An 18540-nucleotide genomic window follows, 5' to 3' on the forward strand; every position below is an offset into this window, starting at 1 on the left:
ACATGTTGAAACTCAGAAGAGCAAAACAGAGAAAATAGTTATAAATGAGAACATTAGGTGTCTATTCAGAAGAATATTTTCTTCACTTGAAAATACTAATAATAAACTTCATATTAATTATGAATGGAAAGGCTTATATAATCAAGAATAGATTTTATTTGTTTAAAGAAAATTAATGCCTCATTTTAGTGTGTCTTCATAAACCTGTAAAATCTCATTTGTAATCTGAATTTGCTTACTGATGTACCAGGACTTGTCCCCAAACTGACTAAATGCTAAGCCACAGACCATAGACTGGTTGACTTTTATTTGTTTTAGGAAAAAGTCATTCATAAAGAGGATATTTGTGTTGACTTTTCTTATCTTTATATCCTCTTCCCTCAGGTTAGGAAGGTTTGCTAGTCTGTCTAATGTCAATCAAGTTTAAAAACTTGAGTTAGTAATAAAACTTTGTAGGTACATGGTTCCTTTCTACTCTTGTCCCATAGTATCTACCTACATAATGAAGGAAGGTTCAAGCCATATTTTAAAACCCCATGAAAGACCCTGACCATTTTCTGGCACATATCTAAAAAAAATATGTGCTAGAGGACCAACTTGAATAACTTGAAAAAATCTATTTTCAGCTTTTTGCTCTTTCACTTAGCTGATCTTATTTAAATACAAATTTTTCTTTATTTTATTAAACTTACATTATTTTGAGAATGAAACAAAATGGGTTTCACAAAACATAGATTTTTTTTTTTTTTTTTTTTCCCTGTTTGCTCCTGGAAGAATATCTTGGTTCTAGGTGTTACAAAATTGGTTTCCACTGGAGAACCACATTTCAGAATGACAGGGTTTGTGTGATCTGGCCTATTCTTGGAGTTACCCTTTAGGAAGCAAAAGTAGTTGCAGTTTACTTAGTGACTTGGAAACTTTCCACTGCAAAATAGTATTATTCAGCCACAATTTAGCTTCTCTGGAGTGTTTTTTCTCTGGTTATACTAAAAGTACTTTCAGACTGGATCTGTTGTGGAGGAGTCAGCAAAAGCTGCACTGTTTGTGCCCTGAAATTTCCCATTGGTTGTGCATTTATGTTAAATGTAAGATTCCCCTGCCCACCTGGGTTGTTGAATCAATCTTTGTGGCCATTCAAAATAGAACCTTCAAGGCAAATATATGTAAGCACTTGTGTATCTGTTAATGATGGTTGAACAGATAAAGATTCCTTTTTCTACATGCTGTGTACCTTTAATTTAGGAATATAATTTCTGTACAAGACTACCTAATTCATTGTTAAATACCTTGTGAAACCTTTGTGGGTTTGGTTTTTTGTTGTCTGTCTTGTTCTGGGATTGAATTTAGGGGTGCTCTACCACTAAGCTATATCCTCAGCACTTTTTATTTTTTGTTTTAAGACTGGGTCTTGCTGACATGCTGAGGCAGGCATCAAATTTGCAACCCTTCTACCTCAGCTCCCCAAGCAGCTGGGATTAAAGGTGTTTGCCTTTGCCCAGCTCAACCCGTAATGTTAATAGGAGCATAATCAGTGAAACATAAGGAAAGATAAAATTTTATTTTTCTCACCTCCCTCCTTGGTATCCCAGGAACCCAGAGGATATGTTTGGGAAGAAATTTGGCCATTTGATTTAAAGTCAAAACATAATTTTCCTGTGACAATAAAACTGAAACCATGTCTACCTTGAGATACGCTGGCAATTCGCACTGTCCTATCAGGTATCAGTTTGTGTAAGGAAAAGCTGTTAAATGATTTTAAACGAAGGACCTAAATTTCTATGAAGCAGACTTGAAATCATAATTACTTTAAAACCACTGTTCAAAGAGATGCAGTACAGTAATTTTCCCATGGCCATTGACACATTCTTGTTTGACAGAACAGCAGTATTCTCAGTATATCTGATAATTCAGAAGTTTAATTTTAGAAAGTAAACTTGCACTTGATGTTTTTGAGTATTAATTTTGTTGACTTATCACAAAATGGATGACTTGATTATTTATGAGAGTTAGATAACCCATGTATTAGAATTGTTTACATTGAATTTACAAAAATCCACCTTCTGCAGAAAAGCTTAGGTAACAGAAGTCCTGGAACTTGTGATTTATGTTTTAGAGGCTTTAAAGGTTTTGCCAGAATTCCCTTTCCCCGCTTTTCAGCTTTTCCTCTTTGTGTAGGTCCTCCCTAATGTAAGATGACTTAAGGGTCACTTCCCTTAATTTAGCAAACCCAGTGGAAAAAGATTTCTTTCGAAGTATTGATATTTAGCCTTGCTTTCAGACTTGTATCACATATATCTCAAAAACCAGTCATTGTAGCTGGAAGTAGAGCATATTAGGTGTCCTGGCTTGGACATTTGCCCCACTTTCACTTCTTCAAATCATTTGAAATATGCAGTCTGAAATGAAGATCCCCGAAGACACCGGAAATATTCTTACCCAAAGAATGGCATGCCAAATTGTCTGTATCCACTGTTTCTGAGTTTATCTGTTCTATTTCAGCACCTCAGTTGTGTATGTTGAGCAAGATTGAGCCACGTGTAGGAGGTATGACTATATGGAAATGAGAGGTTATCTTAGAAGCCAGTTTTACTAGAATTTAATACATAAAAATGAGTGGTCTCTTTAGAAATAATCACCTCAGGAAATAATTATTACAAGTTGGTGCTCTCTCTCAAAATATTTTAAAAATGTTTTTCCTTTGTTGCCTAAAGAGCTCTTATATATTATCTTAAGTGTCCTCAACATTGCTACAATTTGATGTTAAATTTGTTTCAAAAAGACCAAAGTCCATTCCAAGCCTAATGAGGAGAATAAAATAAGTAGTCCTGTTGAGTGATGTCATATTTGAAACCTAAAAAGTAGTGGCCATGAAGTGTCAATCTTTCTAAGATAGTATGGAAACAGTTTAAACTCCAAATTTCTATTCTAAAAGAAGCATTATTCCATTCTCTAGCTACGTGGAATAAATGTGTAACCTCTGAAAATGAAAATGTGGAGGAATATTAGTTTGACTCTTATTTTTTATAAAGATAAAGTAACTTCATATTAATTTAAGCATTATACAAGAAATAATTATTTTAATTATTTTCTATGCCAAACTTTCAGTTGAACAGATTTGAATGTTTAAGTCATCCTGAGAAATAAAAAAGGATTATAGAGCTAATTTTGTTTTCTCTACTCTTTGTTTCTAATGTGCTAAGGAGGAAGAATGGGACTGTTTAGGGTTTTTTTTTGGTTTGTTTTTTTTTTCTTTTTTTACTTTTTTTTTTTTTTTTCCCTTTTTCCTTTCTAACAAAAATTTTTAATTTAGTAAGCCTCTTCCTTTGTAATGGAAAAAAGCAATTAATAAAAACTGCTGCTAGATTACAGAAATTTTGACTGATTCTAGGTGTGTAAGCCACTTCTATTAGCCTACACTGTTTTTTTTTGGGGGGGGGGGGGGCTTTTTTTGGTGCTGGGGATTGAACCCATGGCCTTGTGCTTACAAGGCAAGCACTCTACCGACTGAGCTATCTCCCCAGCCTCCCCTACAGTGTTTTTTACAGCAAAAATTCTCTGTAATATAAAAGGTTAAAAGGATTGACTGGAAAAATGAGTTAGGGTTAATGTTTGTCCTATGGAAAATGATTTATGTAGCCATTTTTTTAAAGTAAAAGGAAAATGTTTTTGTGTAAAATAATCATTAACATTTTTTTAATTGCATAGGATTTTGTTACTTATTCTGCCCATTTTCTTTCATAATATTTACTTTTTTTCAGCTTAATTGTTTGATATTCAAACTTTTAATAAACTGCACATATTCATAGAATATAATTTGATAAGTTTTAACACATACTTGCACCCACAAAGCCATCACCACAGTCAAAATAAGGAACATTTTTTGACCTCTTAGTCTCCTCAAATCTGTGACAGTTCCTCAGCCTTTATTTTTTTGTGACATCAATTTATTTTAACTGATTATGTTTTAATTAATTTTAGACTGAGACAAGCTGCAGGTATAGTTTTAAAAATTTCTTTCATTCAGCTTCTTCCCCCTGATGTTAACATTTTATTTGGCCATTGCATATTGTTACAAAACTAGAAATGAATATTTATCTAATACTGTTAGACCTTATCCAAGTTTCACAAATTTTTTCCACAATTGTCAGCTTTCTGTTCCCAAATTCTATCCCCATGTTACTTTACTCTGCATGTTCTTACAGATCCTCAGACTTTCCCCCTGACCTTGACTGTTAATGTAGAACAGCCAGGCCTGGTGGCACATGCCTGTAATCCCAGTGACTTGGGAGGCTCACGCAGGAGGGTAGCAAGTTTGAGTTTAGCCTTAGCAACTTAGTGAGACTGTGACTCTATTAAAAATACAAAGGCCTATTCAATATTGTTCTTGAGACTCTAGCCAGAGCAATTAGACAGACCAAGGAAATTAAAGGAATACGAATAGGAAAAGAAGAACTCAAACTATCCCTATTTGCGGATGATATGATTATATACTTAGAGGAACCAGGAAATTCCACCAGAAAACTGTTAGAACTCATAAGTGAATTCAGGAAAGTGGCAGGTTACAAGATCAATGCTCATAAATCCAATGCATTTTTATACATAAGTGATGAATCCTCAGAAAGAGAAATTATGAAAACTACCCCATTCACCATAGCTTCGAAAAAAATAAAATACTTGGGAATCAATCTCACAAAAGAGGTGAAAGACCTCTACAATGAGAACTACAGAACACTAAAGAAAGATATTAAAGAAAACCTTAGAAGATGGAAAGATCTCCCATGTTCTTGGATAGGCTGAATTAATATTGTCAAAATGGCCATACTACCAAAAGTGCTATACAGATTCAATGCAATCCCAATTAAAATCCCAATGACGTACCTTACAGAAATAGAGCAAGCAATCATGAAATTCATCTGGAAGAATAAGAAACCCAGAATAGCTAAAGCAATCCTTCCAAGGAAAAATGAAGCAGGGGGTATCGCAATACCCGAACTTCAACTTTATTACAAAGCAATAGTAACAAAGACGGCATGGTACTGGTACCAAAATAGACAGGTAGATCAATGGTACAGAATAGAGGACACGGACACAAACCCAAATAAATACAACTTTCTAATACTAGACAAAGGCGCCAAAAATATGCAATGGAGAAAAGATAGCTTCTTCAACAAATGGTGCTGGGAGAATTGGAAATCCATATGCAACAGAATGAAACTAAACCCATATCTCTCACCCTGCACAAAACTCAACTCAAAATGGATTAAGGACCTTGGAATCAGACCAGAGACTCTGCAGATTATAGAAGAAAAAGTAGGTCCCGATCTTCAACATGTCGGGCTAGGACCAGACTTCCTCAACAGGACTCCCATAGCACAAGAAATAAAAGCAAGAATCAATAACTGGGATAGATTCAAACTAAAAAGCTTTCTCTCAGCAAAGGAAACTATCAGTAATGTGAAGAAAGAGCCTACAGAGTGGGAGAATATCTTTGCCAATCATACTTCAGATAGAGCACTAATCTCCAGAATCTATAAAGAACTCAAAAAACTCTACACCAAGAATACAAATAATCCAATCGACAAATGGGCTAAGGAAATGAACAGACACTTCACAGAAGAAGATGTACAAGCAATCAATAAACATATGAGAAAATGTTCAACATCTCTAGTAATAAGAGAAATGCAAATCAAAACCACCCTAAGATTCCATCTCACCCCAATTAGAATGGCGATTATCAAAAATACAAGCAACAGGTGTTGGCGAGGATGTGGGGAGAAAGATACACTCATACATTGCTGGTGGGGCTGCAAATTAGTGCAGCCACTCTGGAAAGCAGTGTGGAGATTCCTTAGAAAACTCGGAATGGACCCTCCATTTGACCCAGCTATCCCACTCCTTGGCCTATACCCAAAGGACTTAAAATCAGCATACTACAGAGATACAGCCACATCAATGTTCATAGCTGCTCAATTCACAATAGCCAGACTATGGAACCAACCTAGATGCCCTTCAATTGATGAGTGGATAAAGAAACTGTGGTATATATACACAATGGAATATTACTCAGCCATAAAGAATGACAAAATTATGGCATTTGCAGGCAAATGGATGAAATTGGAGAATATCATGCTAAGTGAGATAAGCCAATCTCAAAAAGCCAAAGGACAAATGATATCGCTAATAAGTGGAGGATGACACATAAAGGGGGGGAGGGAAGGGTTAATGTTAGGGTTAGAGTTAGGGTTAGGGAGGGGGGCAAGTATGGAGGAAGAAAGTACTGTATAGAGGGTAAAGAGGGGTGGGAGGGGTGGGGGGAAGGGAAAAAATAACAGAATGAATCAAACAACATTACTGTATGTAAATTTATGATTACACAAATGGTATGCCTTTACGCCATGTACAAACAGAGAAACAACATGTATCCCATTTGTTTACAATTAAAAAAAAAAAAAATACAAAGGGGGCTGGGATCATAGCTTAGTTGGTAGAGTGCTTGCCTAGCACGCACAAGGCCCTGGCTTCAATCCCCATTACCAACAACAACAACAAAAAAGAAAAAAAAAGAAAGAAGGGGGAAAAAAAGAAAGACAGAAAGAAAATGACCCCAAAATAAATAAATAAATAAAAAGGGATAGGGATGTAGCTCAGTGGTAGGACATCCTTGGGTTCAATCCCTAGTACTGGGAAAAAAAAAAAAAAAAAAAAGCACAGTTACTATATGAACCGACCCTCAGTTTGAGTTTGTTGGTATTTTTTTTTCCTGTGGGGCAAGAACAACACAAGAATATGCTGTATCCTTCTCAGTGAATGACATCAGGAGTTCCATCATGTTGCAATGTCTTACCCACTGGTGATGTTAACTTTGGTCCCATGGCTCATGGTGTCTGCTAGGTTTCTCCTATAAATTTACTTGGCGGAAAAAGCTTAATAATAAATAAATTGCTATTTATTTAATAATAACTTAATAAATTACTATTTATCAATTGAAAATCTGTATTGCAGAGTTGTCCCTGCTCTTCTATTTACTTATTCAATTATTTCTATCATTATGAACTCATAGATACTAATTTTACCATATGGGGTTTTCCCTTATCCATTATTATAATTATTTATTTTATTGCTCAAATTGTCCCATTTTTGGCTGTCAGTGTAGCTTCAAGTTAAGTTCTTTCTGTACTGCTTCTGTCATTTTTTGAGCCCTTCTTTTCTGACACTATAACATAGGAAAAATCTGTTTTCCTTGTCTCAGTTCTGAAGTTAAACATTTTATATCTCCAAAAGAATTCTGGCTACTTTTACTTGGAGAATAATATTTGAAACAAAGATCTGATCACTAGATATGTTCATTACTAATGAAGTATCATTGCTTCTAGGATGTTGGAGCTGGCAGAACCAGAAAATATATATATGTGTGTATATATACACACACACACCCCCATATACATCTATTTGTAAAAACTCAGTAGTTCACTTGGATTCCCCCAATTTCAGTGCATCACCACAGGCGGCTTCTCCCCTCCTTATTGTGACTTTTTTCTCTTGCCATTAGCAAACATGGTTTTGATTATCCACAGTGTATCTACTTATTTGCTGAGTCCTGGACAGAAAAGTAGCCAGGGAAGTTGTGCATAGGGGTTACTGAATCTTGGGCATGTCTGAGCTGTGTAGGGTGAGGCTAACCCGTGCCATAACTTGGAAGTACACAGATATTTTTTGACAATATTTTCCCTGTTTTACAATATTTGGGGAATTAAACAAGTTTTTATATGTTGTAAAAATAGGTGGTGAAGCGCTTCTTTCAGTGCCTGGTTATCCCTTTCTCTCCCAGCCCAGATCTGTTTTTTAGGAGTAGGCAGGTGGCAGTGTTTTCTCTAGGCCTACATTTTCAGGAACTCAATAAGAAATCTGACTTGGAAACCCAGAATTTAGGGTTAGTTAAGCTTGAATGAGAGACTTTTTGAATGCTAAATCACACTTGTTTTTCCCTTTAGATTGATATAGAAATCAATGGCAATGCAGTAGATCTTCACATGAAATTGGGTGACAATGGAGAAGCTTTCTTTGTGGAGGAGACTGAAGAAGAATATGTAAGTTCTCAAGGGTCAGATCCATTTTACACATTTTGTTCAGGCCTCAGGTGCATGTCTCAAGACAAAAATGGTCAGTTTTCATGGTTGGTTGTATAAATGATTGCTGCTGGTTAGTGAAGCTTTAGTTTTGTGTTGAACTAGGCTGTCAGAAAGGAGCTGGGGAAATGAGAAACTTCTCCACACCAGCTTTAAGGATGCAGAAAATATGCAAAAGGCCTTTGTACTTGGCCCTTGTGTAAAAGGTGGCACATCTTTTTCTGACTTCAATGAACTTTCTTGATGTCTATTATAGTAGTTCATACCTTGACCTGAGTTCATTCAGTTCTACCTAAGTAATCAGGCATATCTCTTCAGTCTATGTGTGTTTGTACATATATAACCTTTAAACTTGGAAAACATAATTACTATTTTGGTTAGGAATCATTTTATCCCTAACCTTGAGTAGTCATGTGAATTAATTATGACCCCAAGAGATTTTAATTATTTGACCTATGTCCCCTTTATAAGTGATTACAAAAGTGGCTTCTTTCAGCAAGAGAACATAATTTGTCCAGCCTGCTATCTTCTTCCTCCCCCAGAAGTGTATAAACCATTTCAAACAGAGATAAACTGTATTTTATACAATTAATGTAGATCTTTTTGAAAAACCTGTGGAAGGCATTATTTTATCTTTTTCCATAAAGAATAAAATCTCAAATAGCAAAAATGATAAGCTTTTCAAGTTATTGGGGACTATTTTTTTGGTTTCAAAGGTGAACTACTAATTTGGGTTATAAAATCACAAAGAAAAATACCACAAAAAATAAACAATAGCAAAATGAGATTGTGTTTATTGGTTTTTAGTTTACAGAAAAACCAGCAACATAGGTACCAGTATGTAAAACAGCATTGAAACAGTATGACTTATAAAGGGGAACTTTATCAGACCAGTGCTTTTCCTAGTACCTTACTTGTTTTTATATTACCTTGTTTGCATTTACTTAAGCAAAATTTTCCTTCAGCAGAGACAAAGGCAAAGAGTGAAATGAAGCATAATAAATGACAGTTGTCACAAGATGTTTTTATTAAAATCATGTATAATCCATGTCACTGATTAGTGTTGCATAGATCCAGTAAGTGAGAAGATTGGGTTGTGGATCGTCCATTACCTAGTTTTAAGTGCTGTTCTTATGATTCCATTAATAACTATTCTTAGCAAGGTCAACTTTTGGAGAACATCGACTTTCTAGTCTTTTTCCTGTTTTCTTTTGACAATATTCTATAGTATAACATGTTTCCCTAAATAAAAATTGTAATTCACCCAAAAAAAATTGGGATTACTACTCTATGCCACATTCTATGAATAAAACAGCCCCTGCTCTCCAGGAGTTTATAAATTAGAGGGGAATGAATCTGTCTGCTGTTTATTTAGTTTTTTGTTTCCCTCAAACTTTTCTCATTTAACTGTATGTCATTATCATCCCTTTCAAGTCTGTTGTTCTAGATCTAACTGTTCTTTTTATAGCTGCACAATACTCCATGGTGTGGATATGCAGGCATTCAGGTTAAGTTCTTAGAAATCAGAAACCAGAGCTTCTCATCTGGGCGCCTTATGGACATTCACAGTACCTTAGCACAGTTTCTCTTTGTGTGTTGGTGATGAACACAGATTTTGCCTAGGTAATTAGAACTCCTGACTTCAGAGTAACATGTTTACCTAAGCCAAGTTCAAAAGTTAATAGAAGTGCTGGGGATATAGCTCAGTTGGTAGAGTACTTGCCTAGCATGCACAAGGTCCTAGGTTCAATCTCCAGCACCACTGTTTTAAAAAAAAGAAGTTAATAAAAAACAATTTTAGAAACACATGCGTTTTCATAAAAACCTTATGTATAAAAACCTTAAGTAGTCTAAATTATCTGAGGTTAATTTATGCCTTTTTACATATCTACTGTTTTCCCTGGTGATAAGAGGGGATGAAGCAAATGACTGAGAAGTTAATTTACTGGACACCAGACTGATTATTTATTCAGTATTAATTAGGAGCTTAATTACTTCCAAATATTGAGCTTTTAAATTCTTAAAAAGATATTTTAAATATTTTATGGTTAAAAATTCACTAATTTCACTTGTTACAGGGTATTGTCTGTGTTATCACTTTCCTCCACCCTCAGATAGATAGAGTAATTTGGCATTAACCACTCTAAATTTACCTAGTTCATCATTTCACTTTGCCTGTCCTGCTGTTCTTCAATGTGGTGTCCTTCATCTGTTTATTCTGCTTTATCGTGTTACTGTTCTTTGTAAATTCTCAAGTCTTTTCTGATGCCTCCTAAGAATACTGCTGCTGCTTTGAACTTCTCTTTTTAGAGAATTTAATTGGGTTCTGCTTTAATTAGAGCTTATGTGTGTTCTGTGCTCACCTGGCGTCTCAGTTCCTCTAATTATGTACTGAATTACATGTACAAAAATGAGCCTCAGTTCACTATGACTTTCTGGTCTTTAGGGATTAAATATTCTTTCTACCATTGTGAAACTATGTACTCAAATAATTAACAGTTGCTTTGATCCACTGTTCAGTTTGTCATGAATAACTTCTTTCTCCATGTTCTTTAAGGAAAAGCTTCCAGCTTACCTTGCCACCTCACCAATTCCCACTGAAGATCAGTTCTTTAAAGATATTGACACCCCTTTGATGAAATCAAGTGGAGATGAAAGACACTCTCAAAATTCAGACATCTCACACATCTTAGAAACAGAGACCGTTTTCACCCCAACTTCTGTGAAAAAGAAAAAACGAAGGAGAAAGAAATGCAAACAGGACAATAAAAAGGAAGAGCAGGCTGCTTCTCCTTCTGCGGAAGACATTTATGAAGTGGGTGTGAGCTCTGATGACGAGAAGGGAGCCCAGGCAGTGAGGTAGGCTCTCAACGTGGACAGGAGCTTGCATGGGTGCTCAGCTAGTCCCTTGTGCCGTAGAATGAGCTCAAGGAAAGCCAGAAGCTGCTGTTGCTTCTGTGGATGTGTAGTGTGAATCTGGACTTGTTTTTTTCCACAGTGGTTTATTGTGAAATCAAATGAGAGAGGCAGTTTCTTTTTTTTGCTTTTTGTTACTCTGTAGAATTTGCCATAAGACATCCGGCTGTGATACTAAAATTTCATTTGTTGCAGACTAATGGTATATTTCTCTTCACCTCATAAGTTACCAAAAGCCATTAAATCATAAGTCAAAAGAAGATCTGAATTAGTGACTTGTCCTGGGTGAGCAGATACAGGTGGGGACAACATTCCGCTTGTGGAATTTCCTTATCCAGGGTCTTATGTTCAGTATCTCACCTGTTCCTGAGCAGTTCACAGTTTTACTGGAAATTATCATCAAAATGTCCTGTAAGGGCTGGGGATATAGCTCAGTTGGTAGAGTGCTTGCCTTGCAAGCACAGGGCCGTGGGTTCAATCCCCAGCACCGCCAAAAAAAAAAAAAAAAAGTCCTGTAAGTTGAAGACCACAGAATTTTCACTTTTTTAAAGTGAGAGCTCTCATTTACCAGCTTAGTAGAAGAGTTCAAAAATATATGCCTCATGTCAGCACTACCTAGAATTCAGAGATAATCGTTGCAGGCAGAAGATCTGTTTTCTCTTTTAAGATTCAATTTTTTGTACCTGTTCTGCTCAGTGGTCACTCTGGCATTAGAAGGACCATCCATGCTTCAGTGGGTAGTTCTTTTCACCCAGCCATTAAACAAGAAACTGCTGCCCATGAGTGGCCCTGTGTTTCCAAAGCCTTTATGTAATTGGAGTTGGGGACAGGGATTAGGAAAGAGGGTCTGGTCTACTTCTGTGTTTTCAGATCAGCTGCTGAAAGAAAAGGTTATGTCCTACTTCCTTGGAAAACTAGTGATGTTAAAGTGTTTATCAGAGAAAGAAGGGGAAATAATTTTTTTTTTTTTTTTTTTAAGTACTAGGGATTGAACCCAGAGTAGATACTCTGCAACTGAGCTATAATCCTGAGCCCCTTTTTATTTGGGGCAGAGTGTCACTAATTTGCCAAGGCATATCTTCCTACTTGGCCTCCTGAATAGCTGGAATTATAGGCATATGCCACCACACCCAACTGTTTACTCATTTTCTAAAATTTGGGATTCTAGATGTAAATCCTGAAATAAAATCCTATATTTGATAGTATTTTTTAACGTGAAAATTTTTTCTGCCCAGCTTATATTACCAGCTCACATGCGTGATATTCTTTCTCACTCTTCCCATACTGAAGAAATTAGATTTTTATTTCAGTTCTGATAGAATTCAGAATTATTGGTACAATTAACTGATTAAAGATCCAAAGAAATGATGAGAAAGCACTTTACACTCTACAGACCAGCATAAACTATTCTTATAAAACTTTAAAATCCTGAATAAATCAACAATGTCTTTCTATTGTTATAAAAAAAACTGGGCAGAATATAATTATTTCCTCCTTTTATAAATCTACTTTTACATATCATTGATTCTCAAAGAATTTTAAGCTACTAAAAAGTGCCATAATTTCCTTGAAATATTCTTCTTGTCCTTTTTTTCCCCCCAACTGCTTTCAGACTCTTAAAGTTTATTTTTCCTTTCCTTAACCTAGGAAATAAACTTCAAGAATATTTCAGATGTTCCATTGCTTGATTTTAGAACCATTAAGAACACCGTAAAAAATTCCTTTAAAAGTTTTCTTACATATAAGTGGGCAAGAAACTTGTATTTTTTAAAAAAAACTTCAAACTTATATATCTAAATTTTATTTGGATATGCCTTATTCCTAAAACTATTTTTGCCAACTGAAGTGTTTTTTTTTTGTTTGTTTGTTTTGTTTTGTTTTGTTTTGTTTGTAAGTGGACACATTTTTATTTTTTTATAGTGCTAAGGATCCATCCCAGTGCAAAGCTCTGGGAGGCAAGCTCTTAACCACTGAACTATAACTCCAGTCCCCTGAAGTTCTTTTGAGCTCCACTAAAAAGAACACTGAAGTAGCGAGGTGCAGTGGCACACACCTATAATCCCAGCTACTTGGGAGACTGAGGCAAGAGGATGCAGTTTTAAAACCAGCCTGAGCAACTTTGTCAAAACAAAAAAGGCTGGTGACATAACTTCAGTGGTAGAGTGCCCCTAGGTTCAATCCCAAATACAAAAAAAAACAAAACAAAACAAAACAAAACAAAAAACCTGAACTAATACTTTTACCTCCAAACTTTTGTTGATGTGTGTCCTTCATTTAAATAATAGAGCAAAGCTTAAAACTTCTAAACTATATGCATTTTTAACTTAGGAAGCTAAAATATTTCTAAGACATACACAAAGTTCCTTACTAAATGTACAAGAATCATTATTCTAAATGCATAAGTCAGTTAATGAATAAATGTATAAATATTAAGCTAATACATTGCAGAAATATTAGCCCATGCCTGCCTTTTCCAAATTGTATGAAAGACTGCATCAGCCAAATCTTTTGGTGTACCAGTTTGATTGACAGTTAAAATGGTTGCCAGCTTATCTAAGCTAGCACCTTGCTTGGTAAGCAGGCAAGTCACAACACATGTAAACTAGTATCTTGTGACATTTTTCAGAAGTGTGGTGGTTTGCTTTTTCTTTGGGTCGCTAGTGAATTGTAGATGCTGTCACTTGGAAAAACTTTTTCTTTCTTTCTTTTTTTTTTTTTTTTTTTGTGGTTTTGAAACTTACATGTTTTTTTCTGGAAAAACTTTTTCCTGAAGTTTTCTTGAAGTGAAATCTGCTAAATTATGTAACCAAGATTCTTGTGTTTTTGTTGTTGTTGTTGTTGTTGTTGTTGTTGTTTGTTTTTTAAAATTCTTGTTTTTAAAGATAGAAAAATGTCGGGAGCTGGAGTTGTGGCTCAGTGGTGGAGCACTTGCGTAGCATGTGTGAGGCACTGGGTTTGACTCTCAGCACCATATAAATAAATGAGTAAAAAAAATAAAGACCTATCAACATCTAAAAAAATATTTTTAAAAAGATAGCAAAATGTGAAGTCATCAGAATTGAGGTTGTATTCTGAAAGAAGCAGCCTGAGCCTGTTAAGAGTTCTGGTTGTAGAACAGTAGTCTCTGGATCAAACAATTTACATTCTTCACCTCCTGATCAGTAAGTGGCTTCTAGGGAACCCTCCAGGTTCTTTTGTGGTGAGTGTGTTCAAGGTGACAGGGATGTAATGCAGGTATATGGGGAAACTTTTACATGTCAGAGTTAGTGATAAAATAGAGTTTGTTAAGATATAAAGGAAGAAAAGTAATACCCAAAAATAATTAACTGGTTTTTGTCCCTAATGTTAGTCCAGTAAATTGATATGAATATTCTCATTTTACATTTGATATCTATCCTATTAGAACATTGAATATGTTTTTTCTCCCACATTTTTTTTATTGGTGCATTATAGTTGTACACAGTGGTGGGATTTATTGTTACATATTCATACGTGCATACAATATAAATTTGACCATTATCGTTTTTCCAGTATTTCCCATTTTCCTCCATCTTCCCTCCCTCCGCTTGGTTCCTTTTCTCTATTCTTTTGATCTCTCCTTGACTTCCATAAAATCTCCTCCTCCTTTCTCTTTTTCCTCTAGCTTCAACATGAGAGAGAAAACATACAACCCTTGATCTTCTGAGTTCAGTTTATTTCACGTAACATAATAGAACATTGAATGTGTTTTAAGAACCTTAGACTTGTGTAATAACAGTGCGCTTTACAGCTTTCAGAGTTTTTTTGTATTTTTCTTTATAGAGAATTTAGCATGTTACATCACATAAATCTCACATCAATTCTGTGAGATAGACAAGTAATAAATTTCCAACTAAAGATGCAAACAGGCTAACAGTGCGTTAGTACGTTAGTATTTTGATTTGGGGCATTACTAAACTTCTGGATTCTTGATTACCTGATATCTAAAATGTAGTAGTATGCCAGGCATGGTAGTATATGCCTGTAATCCCAGTGACTTGAGAGACTGAGACTTGAGGATTGCAAGTTCAAAGCTAACCTCAGCAATTTAGCAAGACCCTGTCTTGAAATAAAATGGAATGGTAATGTAGCTCAGCAGAAAGTACCCCTAGGTTCAACCCCCAGTGTCTCCCCCACCCCGTCCAAAAAAAAGAATATTACTACCTCAAATTTGTAAAAACTGAATAAAATATATATAAAGCCTTATTACCCCCAAAGGATTTAAAAAGGAATTTTAAATTAGATTTCCATTCTGTCCTTCCTCTGTTCCATAGTTAGTGATTACAGTAGCATAAGGTGGGTGGCATTGGTAAATCCCCCTTACATATTTCCTTTTGAAAAGCGGGGTGGGGAAGCCCTCTTTATTTTTTTCATTTAGACAGTTGGTCAGTAGATTTGGGTAGTATTTTAAACCTAATGTCATTCCTACCTTTTTGTTTTCCCTTTCACAGAGGATCTTCAAATGCTTCCTTAAAGGAAGAAGAATTTAAGGAGCCTTTGCTTTTCCATTCTGGGGATCACTACCCCTTATCTGATGGTGATTGGTCCCCATTAGAAAAGTGAGTATCTTTGAAATTTGTTTTCTTAAAGGAAAGAGAATGTTAAATAACTTTTTCTGTTATTTGATAGCAAAGATTTTTCCCATTTCTCTCATACACTAAAGTGAACTATTTGCTTTTCACATGAATGTGAACCATTTCTATGAATAATTATTTTGTTCCTACACTTAATCTGATTACCCTAGCTTTGTTGGCCAGTTGTAGATCTGTATAGTTGGTATGGAATTTGCTGATTGTTTTATTCTGTTTCTTGTCAAATGTTGTGTGTAACTGTGAATAATATAATGAAAAAGCGTATGTAGTCCTGCTGTTTATTCTACAATCAAATCTTCACTTATTAGTTGTTAATTTAACTCTCCTTTCTGTGCATTTCCTCTTCTATAAAATTACTTGTATCACTGATTGCCTGTGAGAAGCAAATAAAATAAAGCATCTAAAGTGCTTAAAGAAGACCTAGTTGTCGGGAACATTTCTCAAGCTTATATGACAGCAGTCACTGACACCATGGTCTAAGTAAGACAAACAGTCTGAACAGAGAAACTGAGGTAATGGTAAAGACTCGCCATGGAATGAAGGTCTTTTGCAGCTGTTGAGGCTGAGTTTGAGCTGAGGGTAGGCCTCATTCTGTCAAGCATCCCAGAAAACTGTGATGTGAGCTCGCCTGTGCTGCCTTGCCTCATGCTGTGTGCAGGAGCTTGCCATTCCCCCAGTCCTTTGTCTCAGACCTGTTGCTGGGCAGAATTAACTTAAGCATACTTGGTTTGTTTATACTACCTCGACCTTCAACGTATAGTTCACCTATAGGCTGACTCTGTTATACTTTAACAAGTGTGTTAACCTGATTGGATAATGTGCCTATATCCCGTGCAACCCTAAATAAAATTAGATCTATGCCTTCAGAGCTCGATCTCCAACTCCTGAGTAAGCACGCTGGGTAAGGCTAGGTAAGGTAGGCATCATTAGTCCTAATCCCCAGCGAACCCGTCTCTGAACACCTACACCTAGTAACTTCTCAGTAAACACAAGTTGCCATTTTTATTATCAAAGAACACAAATGGAAAAAGTAATTGATGCTTCCTTCAAGAGAGTGTTTATATCTAGAGGATACAAAGTTATATATTCAAACTTATATTTCCTTCACTGTTGGGCTCAGCAAGACTGAAGGCTTCAGTTTTCTTTGTTCTTGTGTTTGCAGCACTTATGTCCAGGCAATGTGTCCTAAGAGTGACTCAGAGCTGGAGGTGAAACCTGCCGAGAGCCTGCTCAGATCTGAATCTCACATGGAATGGACATGGGGCGGGTTCCCAGAGTCTACTAAGGTATTGGTATTTAACTTGCCTGTGAGATGTATCTCATTAAAGACTAATAGAGTTCCTCCCTCAGGGGCTGGGACTGTAGCTCAGTGCAGAGTGCTTGCCTAGCATGTATGAGGCATAGGGTTGGATTCTTAAGGCACCACATAAAATAAATAAAATAAAGGCATTCTGTCCATCTACAATTACAAAAAAAATTTTTTAAAAAGTCCCTTCATCTTTAAGGCAGCAATTTCTGACTGAGCTCACTGAATATAATGACAGTGTGCCCTCATGTGGTTTAAAGTAAATCCAGAGTTAACATTTTTCATCACATTTGCATTGCATATTTGTTTGCAGAAGGAATGCAGCAGTATTTTGTATTTGTATTCAGTGGATAATAACATTGATTGTTAATTAAGGCATTTAAAGCACCTAAAGGAAACTTAAAATTTTCACTCTGAAATTTTATCATAAAATTGGTTATTAAAGTTTTTTGACAGCACATTATAAAAGAAGAAGAAAATGAAAAGGTACATTTAAAAAATATTTTAATTGTAGATGGACACAATAACTTTATTTACTTATTTTTATGTGGTGCTGAGGATCAAACCCAGTGGGCAGGTACTCTACCACTGAGCCACAACCTCAGCCCAAGATGCAGTCCTTGAGAGAGGAAAATGTTTAGATCCTCCTTTTGAATTTATTTTTTTCAGAAATACAGACTTTGCTTATTTTTGTGATTGAGTTTGGACTGACTTCTCACTTTATATTGTTTTAACAGAATGTTGAAGTAGTCCAAGCAGGGATAACTTTTTATTTGGTATTGTAAGTTGTCTCCCTCAAGATAAATATTCTCTGCCTCTCAATACCTGAAAATTGTCATATTTCATCACAATATTCTCCAGTGTGTTTAATTCTTTGTAGAACGATTATAAATACAACTTGTTTATAACCATGATATTGAACAAACTAATTATTTTTACTACTTTTTAATTCTCAAACTGTTTCACACAAAATAATATATTTAATGAACATGTTATAAAGCAAACACATTTTAACTAGCTAAAGAATTAGATTATAACAAATACCTTTGAAATTAATTTAATTTTTAAATAATCCAACTTTTCTAGGTCAGCAAAAGAGAGAGATCTGACTACCATCCTAGGACAGCTACAATTACACCATCAGAAAATACCCATTTTCGGGTAATTCCTAGTGAGGATAGCCTCATAAGAGAAGTAGAGAAGGATGCTTCTATTGAAGACACTGTCTGTACCATAGTGAAACCCAAACCCAGAGCCTTGTGTAAGCAGATGAGCGACACAACTGCTGCTGCAGAACTTCTTGAACCTCCTCTTGGGACTTCTCATATTTCATCTATGTTAGATGCAGACCACCTCCCTAGCCCATCCTTAGTGGAGACTCCAGCAGAACCCAAACCAGTGGCTAAAGTAGACTCACCATCAAAGAAGAAAGGTACTCTGAATTTAGATGGAAAATTATTTCAATGTTTCAAATAATATGTAATGGTGATCTTTTTATTTGCATCCCCAGTCAGAACCTGTTATGCACATTGTTATGAATACTTACTGTGGCTTCCCTTTTACTCTATAAATTGCATTTTAG

The 18540-nt window shown here is 35.6% G+C and overlaps 1 protein-coding gene across 4 annotated transcripts in view; it reads left to right on the plus strand.

Moving 5' to 3' along the window:
* Positions 1 to 18540, plus strand: part of LPIN2 (lipin 2) — a 75876-nt gene that overhangs the window by 40472 nt on the left and 16864 nt on the right. For all 4 annotated transcript variants that reach the window (XM_079108331.1, XM_079108332.1, XM_079108329.1 and 1 more), the window contains exons 3-7: positions 7992 to 8087; positions 10684 to 10985; positions 15512 to 15619; positions 16815 to 16938; positions 18045 to 18390. In XM_079108331.1, coding sequence (XP_078964457.1) covers positions 7992 to 8087; positions 10684 to 10985; positions 15512 to 15619; positions 16815 to 16938; positions 18045 to 18390 — 976 coding nt within the window. The remainder of the gene's footprint in view (positions 1 to 7991; positions 8088 to 10683; positions 10986 to 15511; positions 15620 to 16814; positions 16939 to 18044; positions 18391 to 18540) is intronic.

Source organism: Sciurus vulgaris, assembly GCF_902686455.1.
Source record: "Sciurus vulgaris genome assembly, chromosome: 13".
Taxonomy (NCBI): Eukaryota; Metazoa; Chordata; class Mammalia; order Rodentia; family Sciuridae; genus Sciurus; species Sciurus vulgaris.